A 21,533-nucleotide genomic window follows, 5' to 3' on the forward strand; every position below is an offset into this window, starting at 1 on the left:
ATTCACAGCTTGTTAATGTATAATGATTGGTTTTTGTGGTCCATGGTCACATATACAGAATGCTTGCAAAGTGTACTCTCTTTCATCACTAAAGCTGTGCATAACAAACACAAATATGAACGAGACTGTTTGAATGTAGCTGCCTTTCAGTGCAAATCTAATTAAGAAAGACTGGTAATGTCACATCTTTATAATTTACACTTTTTTGAAGACTACACTACCACTACACTGAGGCAAAGGGATAACAATGCTCTCACAAGATTCCCTATTCTTCTAAAAACAATACCAAGACCAAATCAAAGTGGATAGGGTGTTTGCTAGCATGGAAAATTGAGTGTTGCAAAATGTTATTTCTAATGATAGGATGTAATTAAAACTATGTAATTTTGTCATGATAATATCATGGATTATCCATTTATATTTGTGCCCTCCTCCCTTAGGGCACCTGTTACTTAGTTCCTCTATTTCCCCCAATCTTTCCTTTGATCGTGTTCTGCTTTATCTCTGATAAGAGAAATCAGAAAGCCGACTGCATGGTGCCTCTTACAAAGCTTAATACACTTTTAACAATGTTTTTATTATCAAGCAGTTGAAAGCTTTTTATGACCAACACTAACCATATGGATGTTAAGTGTGGAACAAAAAGCAATATGAAAGAATGGAAGATTTGCAAAATGAAATGCAGCACAATAACTGCTTTTCGATAAACTTCTCGAGAGCCAAACACGAAATCGAAAATAAATTTAGATTAATCTCACAGACTTACAATGCAATAACGAAAGTACATCATAGATGAATGTCTTTATATTATCACATAGAAATGGTTGCAGTTAGCTTGATAATGTTCATGTACCAATAATACATTGTATGTAGTGAATGCAGAACCAATAACATCAGAGCTTATCAATACTATGGTCTTTCGTAATTAAGCACCATCCTTACTTACAAGAGAAGCACAGAAGTTACAAAGGCTACGTTCACACTGCAGGGCTTAATGCTCAGTTCAGATTTTTTGAAAAAATTCGATTTTTTTTTGCAAGGCCGTTCACATGTCCAATTAAATGCGACCTTTTGTGATCTCCTGTGTGAACGTGAAATGACCCAGAAGTGACCCGCATGCGCAGAAGAGTACTCAACGGTGAATGACGTCACTCGTTGTTTGGGGAAGTAGCTAACATTAAACATGGATGTTTGTATTTGGCTCGGAGGCTTTTTATTTTTCACTGGCATTGGAGCCAGGATCGTCTGTAACCACGCTCGGCCATTTCGCTGGAGCCCTCGAGTTTGGCCTGAATAGAGCAGTCACCCCAAATATTAATTAAATCTGTGACCTCGCTACCCTTCCATTGACTGGTCTCAGCAGCATGGTTGTTGTTTATCTTCTCGTTCCTGCCTACTTCGACGCAGAATTATGACGTTTGTAGCGTATCAATGACGTGCAGGTCAGATACATGTGGCCTGGCCGTTCAGACGGAGGTCACATTTCAAAAGATCGGATACGTATCGGATTCAGGACCACATACCCAAGTGGGATCTGTGTTGTTCAGACTGTCATGAAAAGATCAGATACAGGTCGCATAGGGGCAAAAAAATCGGAATTGGGTCGTTTCAGCCTGCAGTGTGAACGTAGCCATTTCAAAAGATCGGATACGTATCAGATTCAGGACCACATACCCAAGTCGGATCTGTGTCATTCAGACTGTCACGAAAAGATCAGATACAGGTCGCATAGGGGCAAAAAAAATCGGAATTGGGTCGTTTCAGCCTGCAGTGTGAACGTAGCCATAGCTACATGAGAGTGTATCTTGCATCTGTGTTTTCTAAATATGTCATTGAAGGAGAATAACTAGTGGTTTAAAAACCAACAAATACAAATTATTCCCAGTTTCTTTAAAGGTTTTATATGATCTTCTTAAGCTTCCTGAACAAGAACGGTTGGTCAACTTCTATATTTCTTCACAAAACAGTAAGCAAACTACAAGTGACACATGCATTTTAAGACAACTGAAAACAATTTTAAACTTAATAGGAACTCCATCTTTGAGTTGATCTGAATCTCATTGTTGAATCTGTTGGTTTTGAAGATTATTCACAATCAAAACTTTAGATAATGTTTCTGTGATTTATCCTGATGATATGTTTTTTTTTTGGTCGATGCATTACCGTGTCACATTTGATGAGGACGCAGCATCAGACCTGAAAGTCCTGGATCTATTACTGTGAATGCTTTTTGTATGATTGTATAGAGATGATGATTGACTGAAACTCTTCCCACATGCAGTGCAGTGATACGGTTTCTCTCCAGTGTGTATCCTCTCGTGTGCTTTCAGGATTCCTGACTGATTGAATCTCTTGTCACAGTGTGAACACTTATAAGGTTTCTCTCCAGTGTGGATCCTCTCATGCAGTTTTAAACAGTAAGCCGAAATAAATGTTTTTTCACACTCGAAGCACATGTACTCTTTCACACCAGTATGTGTTTTCTGATGCTCTTTTAAATGATGTAGAAGTGAAAAATGCTTTCCACACAAAGAACATGAATGTGGCTTTTCCTTTGTATGAACGTTCAGGTGTTTCTTCAGGACTGAAGCCCACAAAAATGTTTTGCCGCACTGATCACATGGGTAGAGTTTCTCTCCAGTGTGGATATTCACATGCTCCCGAAGTCTGACAGATTGAGCGAAACTCTTTCCACACTGATCACAAGTGAATGGTTTCTCTCCAGTATGAACGCTCTTATGTGCAGTAAGGTGTCCTTTTAGTCTGAAACTCTTCCCGCACAGATCACATGTGTACGGTTTCTCTCCAGTGTGAATCCTCTCGTGTCTGCTCACATGTCCTGACCGACTGAATCTCTTGTCACAGTGTGAACACTTGTACGGTTTCTCTCCAGTGTGGATCCTCTGGTGCTGTTTTAAACACTTCGCTGAAGTAAAAGTCTTTTCACACTCGAAGCACATGTACTCTCTCACACCAGTATGTTTTTTCTGATGTTCTTTTAAATGTTGTAGACATGAACAACTCTTTCCACACAAAGAACGTGAATGTGGCTTCTCCTTTGTATGAACATTCAAGTGCTTCTTCAGGTCTGAAGCCCACAAAAATGTTTTGCCGCACTGATCACATGCATACAGCTTCCCTCCAGTATGAACTCTCATGTGAAGCTCAAGATGACGTTTTTTTGTCAACCTCTTCCCACACTGAGTGCAGGTGAAAGATTTATTGCCTCTTCTTAAGGGTTTTTCTCCAGTTTTAACAAGATTTTCCTCCTCAAAATCATTCAATTCTTCTTTATCCTTGTTTTCTTCAATCAACTCTGAAAGAAAAGTAAAAACAGTTTATTTTTAAGAAAAAAAGAGAAGTGAAAGGATATAAAAAATTAACCTTGATATAAAAATTTTGGTCATTTTGAAGCATTTTCATAAATTATTTTACTACTTTTAAAAAATGTAGGTCAGGAAGCCGGAAGGGGATACAATATTTTCTTTTTCTTTTTTTGCGGTCCGAGTAGCGGGCGGGTTAGTTGAAAACAACTTTTGGGTGTAGGTTGTTTATACACTGACCCACGCATCACTGGTACACACAGTTTCAATGGAGAGACTGAGAGCTCTAGGACTAAATCTAAAATATCTTAAACTGTGTTCCGAAGATAAACGGAGGTCACACTGGTTTGGAACGACACGAGGGTGAGTTATTAAATACATAATTTTGATTATTGGGTGAACTATTCCTTTAATGCCTCTTGTTTCCTTCTGGAGCATCAGTGAACGTTTGAACCTTTTTTAATAGTTGTGTTTGAGTGCCTTAATTGTCCTTAGTTTGAAAAGATGTAAACTTGCAAACATTTCTTTGAGTAATATGACCATTAATATGAACTCACAATTTAATGTAACATAAAACAAATGATTAATTTTTGTTAAAATTTTTATTTATGCCAAAAAAAGCTTACATTTATGTGTCTTTTTGTTCGCTGTAACAGCCATGTTGCCGAGAAAATTCATACCCCTTCATTTGAAGTGTTGTCCCGAAAAATCTTCGTTTCATGGGGTATCTGACCCTTCCCCATCCCCCTACCCCTCCAACCAAAAGAGAATCGAGACACCCCTACCCCTTCACGTGAATGGAAAGGGGAAGGGCTAAGGGGTAGAATTAGGATTGGGCTTTAATGTTGCAACTAGAGGAATCTACTCTACAGAGCAAGCAGCACCACAGGGGTAGAAACAATATTTACTTCAGGCAGTTACCAAACATGTCAGACTCGGTCAGGTTCTGAAAGTCCCAAGCACTAATGTTAAACAATCTGTGTGAACACCACCACCATGGAACATGCTACACAGAGAACCGCAATAACTAAACCATAAAAAACTAGCGCACATACAATAAATAGGCAAAAGCTATGAAACACATATCACCCCCGCAGGACACGGCACGCAACCTTCACATCCAGGACGCCATCAGACGGCCACGTAAGAGTTCAATTCATCATAACCCTCCCACCCCATCATGAAATGGCTATACTGATAGATTTAAAATTACACACACACACACGCACACAAACAGTTAAAAACTTAACTCTCCCAGGATGCGAGACCCTCCCCTGGGGTCTAAGCTTTGGCACTGGCTGGTAGAGGGAAGAAAGCAGACACCAGTCCAGCGCTCGCGAGACATCCAACTATAGTGGAAACAGAGAACCCCTTTTCTGAGAAGCTGTGCCTCGCAACGCACTCCTATACCCGGCCTATTTTACAGGTTAGCCCGCTAAGCTATCTTCGCTCTCGGCAGCCATAAACAGCATGCAAACGGCACCCACCCCCCAACCCCTGCAGCTCGGCGTTTAGCGAAGACACTGCTTCCCAGAGCCCCGCACGCTTCGCTGTGCCTCTCTATTTATCGTTCTCTCTCCTCCTTCACGCTCATCAATGATCAGATGCAACAATTATTTAACTCAACCCCCTCTTCCCTCAAATCCCCCCACCACCACACACACAAACGGCAGTCAAAACAATGCATTTTTCCCACGCCACTTCATTACAAATGGATTGCCTGGGGGAAGAAACTATTCCTGTGTCTGGTCATTCTGGTTCTCAGTGCTGTGTAGCGTCGAGCAGAAGGCAACAGTCCAAACAGGAAGTGTGCTGGATGTGATGGGTCCAGAGTGATTTTGCCAGCACTTTTTCCTCACTCTGGATGAGTACAATTCTTGAATAGAAGGAAGGGTTGTACCGATGATTCGCTGTGCAGTCCGGACTACCCTCTGTAGTTTTCTGAGGTCAGATTTGGTAGCTGAGCTTAACCAGACAGTTATTGAAACGCAGAGGACAGATTAAATGATGGCAGAGTAGAAATGTTTCAGCAGCTCTTGTGGCAGGTTGAACTTCCTCTGCTGGGCCTATTTCACAATAAGTCAATGTAAATGTCCCACTTCAGGTCCTGAGAGATAGTAGTACCCAGGAACTTGAATGACTCCTCTGCAGTCACAGTGCGGTCCATGATGGTGAGTGGGGGGAGTGAAGGGGGGTTTCTCCTGGAGTCCACGATCATCTCCACAGTTTTGAGCATGTTGAGCTCCACATTGTTGAGACTGCACCAGACAGCCAGCTTTAACTTCCTGTTTGTAAGCAGACTAATCACCATCCTGAATGAGGCTGGTGAGTGTGGTGTCGTCTGCAAACTTCAGGAGCTTGACAGATGGGTCTTTAGATGTGCAATCATTGGTGTACAGGGAGAAGAACAGTGGGCAGAGAACGCAGCCCTGAGGAGCTCCACTGCTGATTATATGGTGCTGGATGTGTATTTTCCCAGCCTCACTAGCTGCTGCCTGTCTGTCAGGAAGCTGTTGATCCACTGACAGACGGGAGGTGGGCACGGAGAGCTTAGTTAGTTTGGGCAGGAGGAGGTTTGGGATGATCGTGTTAAAGGCCAAGCTGAAGTCCACAAACAGGATCTTCACATAAGTCCCTGGTCTGTCTAGATGTTGCAGAACATAGTGCAGTCCCATGTTTACAGCATCGTCCACAGACCTGTTTGCTCTCTATGCAAACTGAAGAGGATCCAGCAAGGGTCCAGTTATGTTCTTCAGGTGGGCCAGTACCAGTTTTTTAAATGACTTCATGACTACAGATGTTAGAGCCACAGGCCTGTAGTCATTTATTTTTGTAATTTTGGATTTCTTTGGGATGGGGATGATGGTGGAGCATTTGAAGCATGCTTGAAGCAACAGATCCAGTGATCTGTTGAAGATCTGTGTGAAGATGGGGGCCAGCTGGTCAGCACAGGATTTCAGACAGGCTGGTGTAACACAATCTGGGCCTGGTGCTTTTTTCCTTTTCTGCTTCCAGAAGACCTGGCGCACCTCAACCTCGCTGATGTGAATTGCAGGTGTGGGGGAGAGAGGCTTGCAGGAGATGTGAATGGTTGTGTGGAGAGGTGTTCAGGATGGGTGTGAGCTGTTTTTTCAAACCTGCAGAAAAACTCTTTCAGATAATTTGACAGATGTTCATTCTTCATAGTGCTGGGGGATGGTGTCTTGTATTTGGTGATCTCCTTTAGACTGTTCTACACTGATGCTGAGTTGCTAGAAGAGTCCTTATTTTTTTCAGAATAATTTGTCTTTGCCCCTCTGATCTCCTTTTCCAGTGTGTATTTAGCCTGTTTATACAAGACATTGTCCCCCTTCCTGGAAGCATCTTCTTTGGCCTGACTGAGCTGTCCGAGTTTTGCAGTGAACCATGGTTTGTCATTGTTGTAAGTTAATTAAGTTCTGGTAGGAATGCACATCTTCACAGAAATTGATATATGACATTACAGTCTCTGTGAGCTTGTCCAGATCAATGGCAGCAGCTTCAGAAACACTCCAATCAGTGAGGTCAAAAAAAGCTTGTAAATCCTGCTCTGCTTCATTAGTCCATCTTTTTACAGTCCTTAATACAGGTTTAGCTGATTTTAGTTTCTGCCTTTACGTTGGTATAAGATGAACCAAACAGTGACCAGAGCGTCCAAAAGCTACTCATGGAACGGAGTGGTATGCATCCTTTATTGTGGTGTAACAGTGATCCAATATATTACTGTCTCTGGTGGGACATGTGATGTCCTGTCTGTATTCTGTCAGTTCATTTGAGAGTTTTGCTTTATTAAAGTCCCCAAGAATGATTAGAACAGAGTCCGGGTGTTGTTGTTCTGTCTCTGTGATCTTATCAACGAGTTTCTGTAAAGCTGAGCTTATGTGCGCTTGCGGTGGGATGTAAATACTCACAAGAATGAATGAGTGAAACTCCCACAGTGCGCGAGAAATCCTTATTTGTCTGGGAGAGCAGAAGGAGTTCATCCGTCTTGTTGGGTAGAAAGTGGAGATTCGCCAGATGGATACTAGGCAATGGCATTCAAAATCCGCCCTTTCTGAGCTTCATGAGGGCTCTCTTCCCCCATCTGCACGTCCTGAAGCGTGTGATTAACACAGCTGCTGTGCCGACAAAAATGTCCAGCAAAAACCGGTAATATATTGGGTGATGTGTTGTGTCGAATGTCCAGCCATTTGTCTCTGGTGAAACGGATTGCTGGAATATAACTAAAGACAAGACAAACTAACAAATACACAAAAACAACTGTAGAGCATGTCACAGAGGCCACCATCTTCATTGGCGCCAGAACGAGAATGTGATAATATTTCATCACTGAAGCGGTTCATAACAAACACAAATATGTATGGTACTGTTTGAAATCTAGTTAAGAAAGACTGGTAATGTCACATCTTTACAATGTATGAACGGTAGTTTTTTGACAGCACCACTACTCTGAGGCAAAGGCATTACACTGCTCTCACAAGGTTCACTATTCTTCTAAAAACAATACCAAGACCAAACCAAGGTGGATGGGGTACTGATAACATGAACACCCTGCCAGGCTAAAAACAGTCCTCTTTTTAACAAAATGCATGATATTAAAACTATGTAATTCTGCCAAGATAATATTATGGATCATCTAAATTTTATGTTTATCTGCTTATCCCCAGGGCATCAAAGATGTAGCTGACTTTGTTTCTTTAGCAGAAAACAAACGGAGATATTTAACTCAAAACATTGCAGTATTTTAATCATAAGCCCCTTTCACACTGAAATTCTGAAAAAAAAACCCGGCAATTGTTCCCAGATCCCCTTTCACACTGCCAGTGATTACCCGTAATATGTGCGTGCATTCACAAACAACCCGTAAAGGTCCCGTAAAGACACGTGACATTTAAATCTGACTTGTAATGTACAAGTTTAAAACGCTAGGCACGTTAACTTTCACAAAAGCTTTTCAAAAAAAGAACAATCTCAGCTTCAGCGCAGAAAGTGAGGGACTAATTGATCACTGCTTCATTACAGTTTTCAAATATTTTTTTGTCGCGAACATTGATCTGCCTTCAAAACACCTGGCTTGATGACAATCAAAATATTTGCGTCACTACCACAGAAGATTTCTCTACCCTACACCCGGGAGTTGTCGTTTTTTTTCCCATTGTGACAAGATCAACTGGAAGAAACGCCCCATGCCGAGTGAACCTAATGGTCAGCTGCCCACCAAGAAAGTGATTTTGTTATAATGATCACGAGCAGTGTGTTCATGACAACACAATAATAACAATAAAGGGGATACACGGAGCCCCTATTCACATAATAGTGTCACTACTAAGGTTATATTACATTAGCATGGCACTGTTACAGTATGGCTAATGTTAGTCATCTCAAAACATAACGGAACACTTACCGCAGCAACAGGTGATCCAATTTGTCCTGTTTTTATTATCGATGGCATGGCTGTATCCTTTAACCCACGTTTCGTGGTCCGTGCGGCAACTTGCATTTTTTCTAAATAGTCGTCTACAGTAAAATGTTCAGAGCAAACGAAATACTTCGTGATGTTGTTTACAGGTGTGTCTGGATCTATTTCCAGAGCAAGTAGCCATCGATTCATCGGTTCAGCGTTTTGGGTCGGATCACGAGTCACGTCTAGCTAGTCACTTGTTTTGTTTACGGAACCATCAACCATCAAGGCGTCTCGTGTGCTGCGCTAATCACTCCGCCCAAGTAGCCAATCCGCCCAAGTAACGTTAGCTGTGCTCCTACACCTAGTGAGAATATAGTTCCCAGTATTTATACGATTAAAAATGGTCTCTGTCTCATTTAGCCTTGTTATTTGTACACGCTGTGACTATACAGATCACAACATGTAAATAGGAAAATGTCTGCATTATTTTGTCACTTATTGGGATTACTATGCTAACAGTATCCATTTACATCCAGTCTTTGTGCTAAGCTAGGCTAGCGGTGGGTGCGTCAAATAACACTTATAGAACGCACAGAAATGAAAAAGGTATGTATGGACTTATCTAACTCTTGGGGATACTGTGAATAAGCTAAAGTCCCAAAAAGTCGGAGTGTTCCTTTAAGAGAAGGACTACATGAGAACCACTATGGATGATGAGTTCGCTCTGCCTTCTTGTTATTATTTTGTCTTTACTTTGTAACACCAAGAAAGAGTTAATCTCTCATGTATGAGAAGAGCGCGCCAGGAACCTGAATGACTTTAACCAGCCATTAAATGTGTGGGACACCAACTCCTCGTTTTCTATCTCTTTCATTTAATGGATTTAATAAGTTATCTGAGTCAAAGCATTCCAACATCACAGACTACAGGCTCTAATCCTCTTTCGCACCCCTGTGTGTGTGTGTGTGAGAGAGAAATGCGGTGCTGAAGTGAAATAGCTGGGCAGTTTGATAGCCAAATTATAATAGGCCAACTAATAAAAATATCAGTCTATCCAACTATCGTCGGTACACTATTCTGTCGTCTATCTGCACAACCCTACGACATGGCATTAGTTCTGGCTTTTGTTCACGCAGCGCTTGTTCCAGGACTGAACCCAGCAATGTTACTAGGTCCCCAACCTGGAATCAATCCCGGGACTTGTTTGCGTTCACACAGAAGGCGACCCGGCAATGTTCTGGCAATTTTCCGGATCCAACGTGCAGTGTGAAAGGGGCTATATAATAAAAGTGGATGGGAATCACAAAAAACATACACAAACAAAACCAAATTAAACCCTGTGGCTCGTGATACATTGATACGTGATACATTGATGTGTAAAGACAATAAACGATCAGTCTATGCAAGAATCTGAACAGTATTTATATTGTTTTTTTACTTCTGATGCACTGGAATGGCTGAACTATACGAGCGCCTCAAAACACAGCCTGCACGTGAGGCGTCTTTTTTTTTTGCTTTATGGCAGATCACAGACTTGTAAGTGTATTACTGCAACCTACATCTCAAATTGACCATTGATGCTCGATTTACAATCTCAATTAGTACGGTCAATGGTCCATTTGAGAGATAGGTGGCAGTAATGCATTTATATCTGTGATACGCCATAAATCGAGAAGAAGATGCCTCACACAGGCTGTGTTTCGAGGAGGTGCTCCTACAGTTCTGACAGTTCAGTCATTGCAGTGCATCAGATGTAAAAAAAAAAAAAAAAAAAATGTAAATACTAACAAATAAAAATAATTCCCAGTCTCTCTTAAAAGTTTAATAGGCTCTTCTTCAGCTTCCTGAACAAAAACGGTTCGTCGACTTCTACATTTCTTCACGAAACAGTAAGCAAACTACAAGGGACGCATATGCATTTTAAGACAACTGAAAACAATATGAAACTTCAAAGTTATTTGGGGAGGAAATTCAGTCTTGAATCTCACTGTTGAATCGGTTGGTTTTGAAGATTAACCTTATTTGCGATCAAAACTTTAATGTTTCTGTGATTTATCCTGATATGTTTTTTTTGGTCGATGCATTACTGTGTCACATTTGATGAGGATGCAGCATCAGACCTGAAAGTCCTGGATCTACTTACTGTGAATGCTTTTTGTATGATTGTATAGAGATGATGATTGACTGAAACTCTTCCCACATGCAGTGCAGTGATACGGTTTCTCTCCAGTGTGTATCCTCTCGTGTGCTTTCAGGATTCCTGACTGATTGAATCTCTTGTCACAGTGTGAACACTTATAAGGTTTCTCTCCAGTGTGGATCCTCTCATGCAGTTTTAAACAGTAAGCCGAAATAAATGTTTTTTCACACTCGAAGCACATGTACTCTTTCACACCAGTATGTGTTTTCTGATGCTCTTTTAAATGATGTAGAAGTGAAAAATGCTTTCCACACAAAGAACATGAATGTGGCTTTTCCTTTGTATGAACGTTCAGGTGTTTCTTCAGGACTGAAGCCCACAAAAATGTTTTGCCGCACTGATCACATGGGTAGAGTTTCTCTCCAGTGTGGATATTCACATGCTCCCGAAGTCTGACAGATTGAGCGAAACTCTTTCCACACTGATCACAAGTGAATGGTTTCTCTCCAGTATGAACGCTCTTATGTGCAGTAAGGTGTCCTTTTAGTCTGAAACTCTTCCCACACAGATCACATGTGTACGGTTTCTCTCCAGTGTGTATCCTCTCGTGTCTGCTCACATGTCCTGACCGACTGAATCTCTTGTCACAGTGTGAACACTTGTACGGTTTCTCTCCAGTGTGGATCCTCTGGTGCTGTTTTAAACACTTCGCTGAAGTAAAAGTCTTTTCACACTCAAAGCACATGTACTCTCTCACACCAGTATGTTTTTTCTGATGTTCTTTTACATGTTGTAGACATGAACAACTCTTCCCACACAAAGAACGTGAATGTGGTTTCTCCTTTTTATGAACATTCAGGTGCTTCTTCAGGTATTCCTCAGTCAATTCTTCTTTCTTCTCGTTTTCTTCAATCAACTCTGAAATAGAAGTAAAAACTGTTTATTTGTGAGCGACTAGTTAAAAGAAATAAAAAGAGACATGTGAAAGGACATACAAATTAAACTTGATATAACAATTTTGCTGCATTTTCATAAATTATGTGTTGTCAAAACAAGAATGAGGCACATTGGTCTTCAAATTATTATTTTTAAAACATTATAGGCACAAATCCCACTATCATGTTTGATAAGGTACACAATTATCTAACAAGTTTTATTGAAAAAAAAACCCAGTTCATAGAAAGCACCTCTTATTATTTGCTTCTTCATCAGCTCTAAAGCTGTTTCATATCCATGTATTCAATTATATTATTTTGTAATATTCATGCTTCTTATATTAATCCTCATGGTATATTCATGTATTTCTCATTAATGTTACTCATTTATATTTATCTTTTGTTTTGTTAGATGCTTATATGTAATATTTGTAGTATTCGCTAAACAATTTCCACTGTAAATATATCAAAATGTAATTTTTGATTAGTAATACGCATTGCTAAGAACTTCATTTGGACAACTTTAAAGGCCATTTTCTCAGAATTTTGATTTTTTTTTTTTTTTTTTTTGCACTCTCTGATTCCAGATTTTTTATAATTGTATCTCAGACAAATATTGTCCTTACAAACTTACATCAATGGAAAGTGTATTTATTCAGCTTTCATGTGATGTAAAAAATCTGTTCAAAATTGTTTTTACATTGTGACTGGTTTGGTGGTCCAGGGTCACAAAGATATGTCATCTTTATTTACTGAACATCTTCAACTACTGCCTGAAGTAAAAATGTTTCTTAGAATTGATGATACTAGATACTCTTTCCAGAAACTGTGTTTTTGTAATATGTAAAATATGATATTTAAAAGTAGCGTTGTTCTGAGCTGATTAAGCTACATTTGTTTTTAATGCATTTTTTTCAGCAAGCAGACAGACAATGGTTTCATTTTTTGTGTGTGTTTGCCTGTTTGAGAAGTTGCAGTGACAGAAACAGAAACAGTGACATTAGAGTTAAAGCCCATGTTTAAGATATTAAGAAAGTGTAGACAGGCTAATCTTGCCAAAGAAGAATTTTAAAATGTAAAATTAAATGTTCATTAAATGTTCAAATTTAAATGATTTATTATTAAAAAGGTTCAGGAGGAGCACGATCAGATGGTCCACCAATTCAGCACGGGTGGAGCTTGTTTAGTTATTCATGTTAATCAGCACGAGATGTGCGTGCGTTCGTATATTATATATATATATATATATATATATATATATATATATATATATATATATATATATATATATATATATATATATATATATATATATATACCGTATTTTTCGGACTATAAGTCGCACCTAAGTAGAAGTCGCATCAGTCCAAAAATACGTCATGGCGAGGAAAAAAAACATATATAAGTCGCACGGGACTATAAGTCGCGTTTATTTAGACCCAAGAACCAAGAGATAACATTAACGTCTCTAGCTGCGAGAGGGCGCTCTATGTTTTCAGTGTAGACTACAGGAGAACTGAGCAGCATAGAGCGATCAAGGTAATGTTTTCTCTTAGTTAATTTCTCTTGGTTCATGTCAAATGCATTTTGATAAAGAAGTTGCACATGACTATAAGTCGCAGGACCTGCCAAACTATGAAAAAAAAAAAAAAAAAGTGTGACTTATAGTCCGTAAAATACGGTACACATACACATACATACATACATACATAAATACATACATACAGGTGCTGGTCATATAATTAGAATATCATCAAAACTTTTATTTATTTTATTAATTCCATTAAAAAAGTCTAACTTGTATATTATATTTATTCATTACACACAGACTGTGTTTCTACCAAATCTTTTCCTTCCCTTCGCCTCTCTATTAATGTGCTTGGACACAGAGCTATGTGAACAGCCAGCCTCTTTTGCAATGACCTTTTGTGTCCTGCCCTCCTTGTGCAAGGTGTCAATCTTCCCCATGATTGTGTAGCCTACAGAACTAGACTGAGAGACAATATTCAAATTTTCTGAGGTACTGAATTTGGGATTTTCCTTAGTTGTCAGTAATAAACATCAAAATTAAAAGAAATAAACATTTGAAATATATCAGTCTGTGTGTAATGAATAAATATAATATACAAGTTTCACTTTTTTAATGGAATTAGTGAAATAAATCAACTTTTTGATTCTAATTATGTGACCAGCACCTATATATATATATATATATATATATATATATATATATATATATATATATATATATATATATATATATATATTAGTGCTGTCAAAATTAGCGCGTTAACGCATTCGATTAATTTGAAATATTTAACGCGTTAAAAAAAAATAACGCAATTAACGCGGTTGCAGTTTTTTTTTTTTTTCTGGTTGTGGCCTATGTGTGTTCAACGTGCAAAGAAATATGGATAAGACCAAGGAAGGACTTTTAGACGGAAAGTTTCAGTATAAAACTCTGCCGGATTACTCTTCAGTCTGCCACAAGAAACATTACTCTTCATTTAGTCTGCCACAAGAAACAGCAACATTAAAATCATGAACTCAAATGTCACTGTTTAAAAAAAAAAAAACAATGACTGTAACAGTGCGTAAATCAGACCTTTCTGTAACGCTAACGTTAATAAGCTTAAACGAAAAAAACGAAATAATTGTGTAGCGGAGTATTTTTTGTACACAGTGCCGCGAACTGTCAATCACTCCTGTACGCGTGCATCACTGTCCTCCTCAGCTCCAGCAACTTGCGCTCTCTCTCTTCATCAGGCTTTAAAACAAAAAGGGGACAAAAAGATCATATTGTCTTTGTGCATAGGCTATAGATTAATTAGATAAATGAATATCTAAATTTGTGCCTTGCCGTCTACGGTATTTTTTTAGAACTTAGAAAAAAGATGCTGCAGCCAATGAACAGCCAGCGGGGGGCTGCAGGACGACTCAACCTCCGCAGACAGTTTTTAATGTTTATCAGACAATAAATACTCAAGATTTTGCTTTAGTATAAGTTCCGGGACAATTAGGGCCAGATTCGAGAGTCGGGACAACAGTTTAGATTTCGGGACTGTCCCGAATTTTTCGGGACGTCTGATCACCCTTCCTGAAAGAGCTGCATTACTTAATTAGCTTGAGTCTGACCTGCAGTGATAGGATTCAAATTTGGTGAGGTGTCAGTCAGCGAATCATCAGATTCTGGTCTTGTTCTTGCAGTATTCAGAGTCTGAAGCCAAGAAAACATATTAAGTGTTGTTGTTAACTGTATTTGATTTTTAACCGAACCGAGCGTTGTGTACACTCATAACGAGTTTCACACACCTTCTCCGGCCACGTTGAGTTGTTGACACTTAACAGTGGGAAAAGCGACACATGCGCTATTCACTTGTATAACTTAAGGGTGAATGGGTAATGTAGTTTCTGCTCTGGGTGGGATGAATTAGGAAGCTTGCATTGTGAAGGGCGCTCTGAAAATCGGCAGTGCAGGTAAAAGATTAAAACCTCTATTAAAACAGATGTCCAAATGAGCGTACCGGTACGCTACAAGCACGTTCTGGGTGCACGGGGAGGTGGCGGTACGCTCAAGAGCTATATTTGGAAGTGGCGGTACCGGTGCCTACCAGCCCACTTAAAGCACTGGCAATGACTATACTTTGGAATTTTTTTGCAGTCCACTTAGACTTCAACATGGAAATCATTTTTGTTTTTTATTGACATTGATTGTTTTGAAATTCAAATGGTACTTACATGCCTGTGTTTTTATTTCTGTAATAAATATGGCTTTCAAGCCAACAGTTAATTTGGAGGATATTGATGGTTTATTGCAGGTATGTTGTTTACATGAGAAAATCTGTGTTACAAGTTAAACAAAAATTCCAATAAACAATCATATTTTGAATTTAAATAGTTTCTTTGTCTTGAGTTTACATTAATTATTTACATTTTACATTTACATATGCAAAAAGTTTCAGTCTTTTAATTGCGATTAATCGCGATTAATTTTAAATAATTGTGCGAATAATTAGTTAATTTTTTTTAATCGATTGACAGCACTAATATATATATATATATATATATACATATACACACACACACACACACACACACACACACACACACACTTACAGCCAACTTACCTCTCTGTCCCACAACAGTTTAATGGAATCCCTCCTCCACCTGAACTCCTCACATTAACTATTCTTATCCCAGATTAGGGATAAAGGGAGTTCTCTGGGTTCATGCTATATTCCTGGCACAGAACAACCCCCCATCCCCCCACTACCACCACCACGACAGCAAGCCAAATATGCTTACTATCTGGTCAATCCAATTATATGTTAGTGCAAAGCAGCCTACGACCAGCGTATTAGGTGAACGCTATCCTTTATGGCTCCAACGAGGTTTTGTTCCGTCTTCCATGTGGTGCCAACATACACCATGAGCAAAGCAACTGGATTCAACTTGATTCCTTGATATTTTATGGGGGGGTTCTACCTATCTAGTTATGAATGACAAAAATAAAAGGCATGCAGCTGTTTTTAAGCAGTTAAAAATACATAAATTATCTTATCATGTGCAACTTGGACACAGAGTCGATCAAAATAAGACTAGGAGCATATCTTTAGCAAAGCAGCACAGAAAACTACTTCTCAACACTTCTGAAATGAGCGCGGTGCGGCTGGTATAAACACAAGCCAAAGTATACTTGAGAATTTATATCGTAAATTCAAAAAAAATGTGACCAATCAGATTATTCGGTCAAAACATTAGGATACCTGCCTCTCAATGTACGTATTTGCATTTTTCTGCGCACCTTTGACGAAGACAAGATATGTTATCATTTATTATGTTATTGCAGACTGATCAAGAAAAGAATGAATTATTGTTTTAATACTATGTGCTTTGTACTGTAATGTTTTCTAACCAGTGAATTTCACATGAGGTTAGTTTCTCTCACTAGTAAATACCAACCTGTTTGTTCTTCAGTTTCTTCCGTGGGTTTCATTATGCAGGGTTCTTGATCTCTCATCATCTCTCTTTCCTCTTTAATAAACTCAACCTTTGCAAATTTCAGCTCTTCGTGATGCTTTCTTCTGCACTTCCAGCATTTATTGGTGAATTGCTCAATGTGTGATTGTTGTGGAAGGAGCTTCGCTGAACATGAATTTCTGTGTGGAAGAAGCAGATTTTCCAAAATCATCAATACATCAGTTACTTGGTGTTTTTATTTTTATTATTATTATTATTATTAATACTACACATTTAAGCATTTATGTGAGTGCAATATTTGTTAATTTATTATGTCTGACTTCCAGTACAATTTTATAATTTACTGTACTTGGTTATACTTCTCAATTTGTCCCTGTAGCAGGTAATGAATAAGAAGTCTCGCACATTTGTAGAAATCAGCTTGCTTCTGCATTAGAAAATAATGTGGAGAACAGCTAAAGGTTGTTTTATTATTGGGAGATTGGAAATAGCATAATGGCTAACTTGGATCATGTAAAGCACCTCATACAATACAAAGTTAATCATACAATGGCCTCTGGTCTCCTGAATGTCAATTTTTTTTCCAAGTATAAGCCTAATTAACATGACATTTAACAAAATATAATTTAAAAACACACACGCTTGAAGTAGGTTCATAGTGAAAAGAATGACTTAATATAATAGGTATACTGTTCTCCCTTCATGTTTAACTTTTCCAAAGTCTGACAGCAAGCTGAATTCGAGAAATTAAAGATTCAGTATCAGCATTTATTGCATCCGTACAATAGACCAGCCACCAATGGATCTCTAGTTGGTCTCATGACTAAACGTGTCCAAATAACTCGAATGACAATATACAGGTTACAAGAATGTTGTTCATATTACACACATTTGCATACTGAAATAGATTTCTATATATCTCCAAATACATTTAGGATTAGCATTGAAAAGGATTAAGAGAACATGCTATGCGTCAAATGACAACGTCTTGTCCACGTTACACACTAATATCAAAAATACGTCACCCAAATCAAGAAGAGAAGGAAACTTACAGCTATTGTTCTTCAAAAGGAAGGCTTGATGACGATTATCCAAAAACGCACCTCATCTGAACGACGCACACCAGCGTGTTCTTCAGCTTTAGGATGGTTGCCAGGTTTTCACAACAAACAATTTCTTCTTCTGGTGTTTAATGGCGGATTGGCAGACAAACATAAATGGTGCATTTCCGCCACCTACTGATCTGGAGTGTGGAGTGTACTTGGCTTTGGAAGAAACAAAAAAATTAAATTCTATTTACTATTCCTGTTTTATTTAGATATTTAAATAATAATTCATGAATTTTTGATTGTCTTGTCCCATTTCCTAGTAATAATTTTATTGAAATTGTATCAACTCCCATCCTTCCTAACTCTTGACTTAACTGTTGTCTCTCCCTTTCATATGCAGCACATTCTAAAATATATATATTTTTTTTTTTGACATTTAGGAATTACAACTGCAGTCAGGGGGTACAAAAAGTAAAGCAAATAAACAGACATAAAAATTCATATACAAATTCAGAAAAAATTTAAAGGCTAAAGATGTGAAAATGCTTACAGATTAAAACGCATTTTGCAGCTTTCTTATTTTTCAGCCCCACTATTGTATTTAGGTATTGCAAAATTTCTGCTTTTAAAATCAAAAATAAAGGCTTATTTCCTCCAAATTTACATTTATGAATACTAAATTTAGCTAACAGAAGAAGCAGATTAATTAAATAATATTCCTTATGGTAAGATTTGTCATAAGAGAAAAAACCAAATAATACATTTTTAAAGCACAGTTGAAAGCTGGACATGATATGAGCCTTAATAAAGGAATTCTAAAAGAATATGCTGCACAAACAATTTCTTCTTCGTCGTCGTCTTTTTCTTCTTCTTCTTGGCTTTTGCAACTTGTAATTATTGCATATCGCCACCTACTGTACAGGAGTGTGTAGAGGGACTTGCCATATACTTCACATTGCTTTGAGTTTATTTCCATCACTCGTTCCCTTAGAATGTAATGTAATTACAATAAAATGCCATGCATAAAAATCAATAAAGTAGAAATGTTTCAAAACATACAGTTAGAGAGTATTTTATTAGTCTATTAGTACCTCATACCTTGTGATATGATACTGGTAAAGTATGCATCATTTCAAATAATAAAGACTATGCATTCTGTCCCCCAAAGAGAAGAGAAGTTGTTAATTCATTAAACAGCCCTAGAGTGATTCATGATTAGCACAGTTATGTTTGCTTATTCGTTCATATAAAAGCATATTATAGAGAAACCACAAACTAGCCTTTTGTAAATCTAAACAAAAATATATAATATATTTTTAGAGACCTTTGGGAACAAAACTGAAGTATATTAATCATATAAAGTTTCAAGATATTAATGATTACAAATATGCCAGTGATTTTGTAGCATTTAGTTAATTTTAATGGTCTTTTTATTGCATTTACATGCATTTAACCAGCAGATGTCCTCACAATCAACCATTTGCTCCTACAAATAAATACATGTTTGTTTATTTATAAAAGGGATTAGCTCTATAGGAGCAGTGACATATAGCCTGAGTAATCTTTACATGAAGCATTCTGAACACATCAGATTGTTAGCCACTTTAACTTTCACTTCTGTACTGGTAATAGATGTGGACTTCGATAAAAACAATGGCCAAACAGTTCCAGAACCATGTTTATTATATACAAATATTAATTGTTATCAAGGTTGCTTTCTTTTACATAGATTAGATAGAATTATAAAAAGTAATGAAATTCATTGTAACATTAGGAAAGGTTGAAATTGGACTTCATAAGTGACTTTCACTGAGAATGACAAACATTTTCATTGTATATGTTTGTGTACAAATGCATATGAATAGAAGACTTAGACTTCTAATCAGTTACTTTTTAAAGAGTTATTTGTACATAAAAATATGTGAAAGATGTGATAAAGTGTGTAGTCTTTCTATTGTAATAAATAGATATTGAGGGTTTTCCACACAGAGAAATGCTCGAGTTGATAAATACTGCATGACAAACACAGCTATAATTAGTTTGTTCTGCTGTTGTTAATTTATCAGTTATAGAAGAACTCTTTATATATATATATATATATATATATATATATATATATATATATATATATATATATATATATATATATATATATATATATATATATATATTAGCATCAACTGATACTGTGGCTCTTTATAACATGCAATCATGACCAGCTAAACAAACAATTTCCCACACTATGTTCAAAGCCCTGATGGAAAATGTACTTTTTGCTGTTAAAAATCTTCAAATATCTGTGCCTAAAAAAATTAAATGTAACTAATGGTAGATGCAGAATTTTTTTTCTAGTTTCATCAACAAAATACAGTGTTTCAACATATTCCTTTCACCAAAAATGTCATCTTTGTCTGCACCTTTCAGATAGCTAATTCTGAACTGCTCCACTACTGCTTCTTTGAACAAGAAATCTTCACAAAAACAAGAATCGTTTTAGTTCATGATTTAAAGAGCAGAAATATCTCTTCTCAAACCCTTTTGATGTGATGAATATGCAGCTTAATGTCTGTACAAATGTAATTTGAATTAGGGGTTATTGATAGAAAGGTTAATTTCTGCATCACCATAGCAACAATGCATTGATCAATCGGCATGCTGGTTTGATTATTGATTGTTTGGATGGGGGAGGGCATCTCTGATCACAGAATGATGATGGATGAAACGAACGCCTTTTCTAACAAACACGGTTAAAACAGGTCCAGAAACGCGTCAGTACTTAGAGCTCGCATCTGTCCTCATTCAGAGCATCACTGTGTGTCTGCTGTCCCTGGCCTTTCTCTTCAATACTCATCTGATAGTTATTCCATATTCAAGAGGAATTTTAACACCATGATTTTATAGTATAACTGGTGAAAGAACAATAACATCTAGCTAAATATTCTACAGAAAAGTGTGAGCTGTACGCGCGCAGTTATAACTTCGAGGTTAATTTTTTATACGTAGTCTATCTTTAGTTTCGTATGCTATAATAATAATTACTTAAATTCTAATAATAAACGGTAATAATAATAATAATAATAATAAACTGCAATAATGTCAAATAAAAAGCTATCTGTGTCGAATCAAAAGATCGATTACATTTTTCCTGATCACAGATTTATGTTTATAATAATGAATGTGTAAAATTAAATCATGTTGAATAAATAAAGTCGGACTCTGTATAAACTAGGCTACGTTAAACAACAAATGGATTTATCATTACACTGGCCGGAATTTATTCCATAATAAATGAATGTAGTTTGTAGTTTACGCTTTGAAGCTGAATATGTTTCAAACATATTTTAATGGTCAATATGATCAGAACACATGCCGCTTATTTGAGCAGAGTGTTTACTCTCCTTTTGAGCATAACTTGAGACCGTTTCATTTAGAAACATATAAAAAAAGATATTTTGATTAAAACAAAATTTGAATTTAACAGTTCAGTAACCGATTAGCTACATGCTGAGGACCACTTAATTAAACAATAATGCAAATTTCGATGGTGTAGGTTCGCGTCATACAAACAAACATCTAATGTGGGCTTTTGGTCACCTTTTGGGGGCCGGGCGTTTGCGTGTGTGATTGGCCTGTTTTGGACAAAGGGGGGCATCCATTGAGGAATTGGTGTTGGTCATCCTCGAG

The 21,533-nt window shown here is 37.5% G+C and overlaps 1 protein-coding gene across 1 annotated transcript; it reads right to left on the reverse strand.

The window, feature by feature from the left end:
* Window positions 1-540: 540 nt before the first annotated feature.
* Window positions 541-17,978, reverse strand: LOC113116518 (zinc finger protein 271-like). Its single transcript, XM_026284724.1, has 4 exons — window positions 17,904-17,978; window positions 16,783-16,979; window positions 10,889-11,803; window positions 541-3,316 (listed from the first exon to the last, which is right to left on the reverse strand). Exons 1-4 carry the CDS (start codon window positions 17,906-17,908, stop codon window positions 2,160-2,162), a joined length of 2,274 nt encoding a protein of 757 aa, XP_026140509.1. The 5' UTR covers window positions 17,909-17,978; the 3' UTR covers window positions 541-2,159.
* Between the last annotated feature and the right edge of the window lie 3,555 nt (window positions 17,979-21,533).

Source organism: Carassius auratus, chromosome 16 (genome assembly GCF_003368295.1).
Source record: "Carassius auratus strain Wakin chromosome 16, ASM336829v1, whole genome shotgun sequence".
NCBI lineage: Eukaryota > Metazoa > Chordata > Actinopteri > Cypriniformes > Cyprinidae > Carassius > Carassius auratus.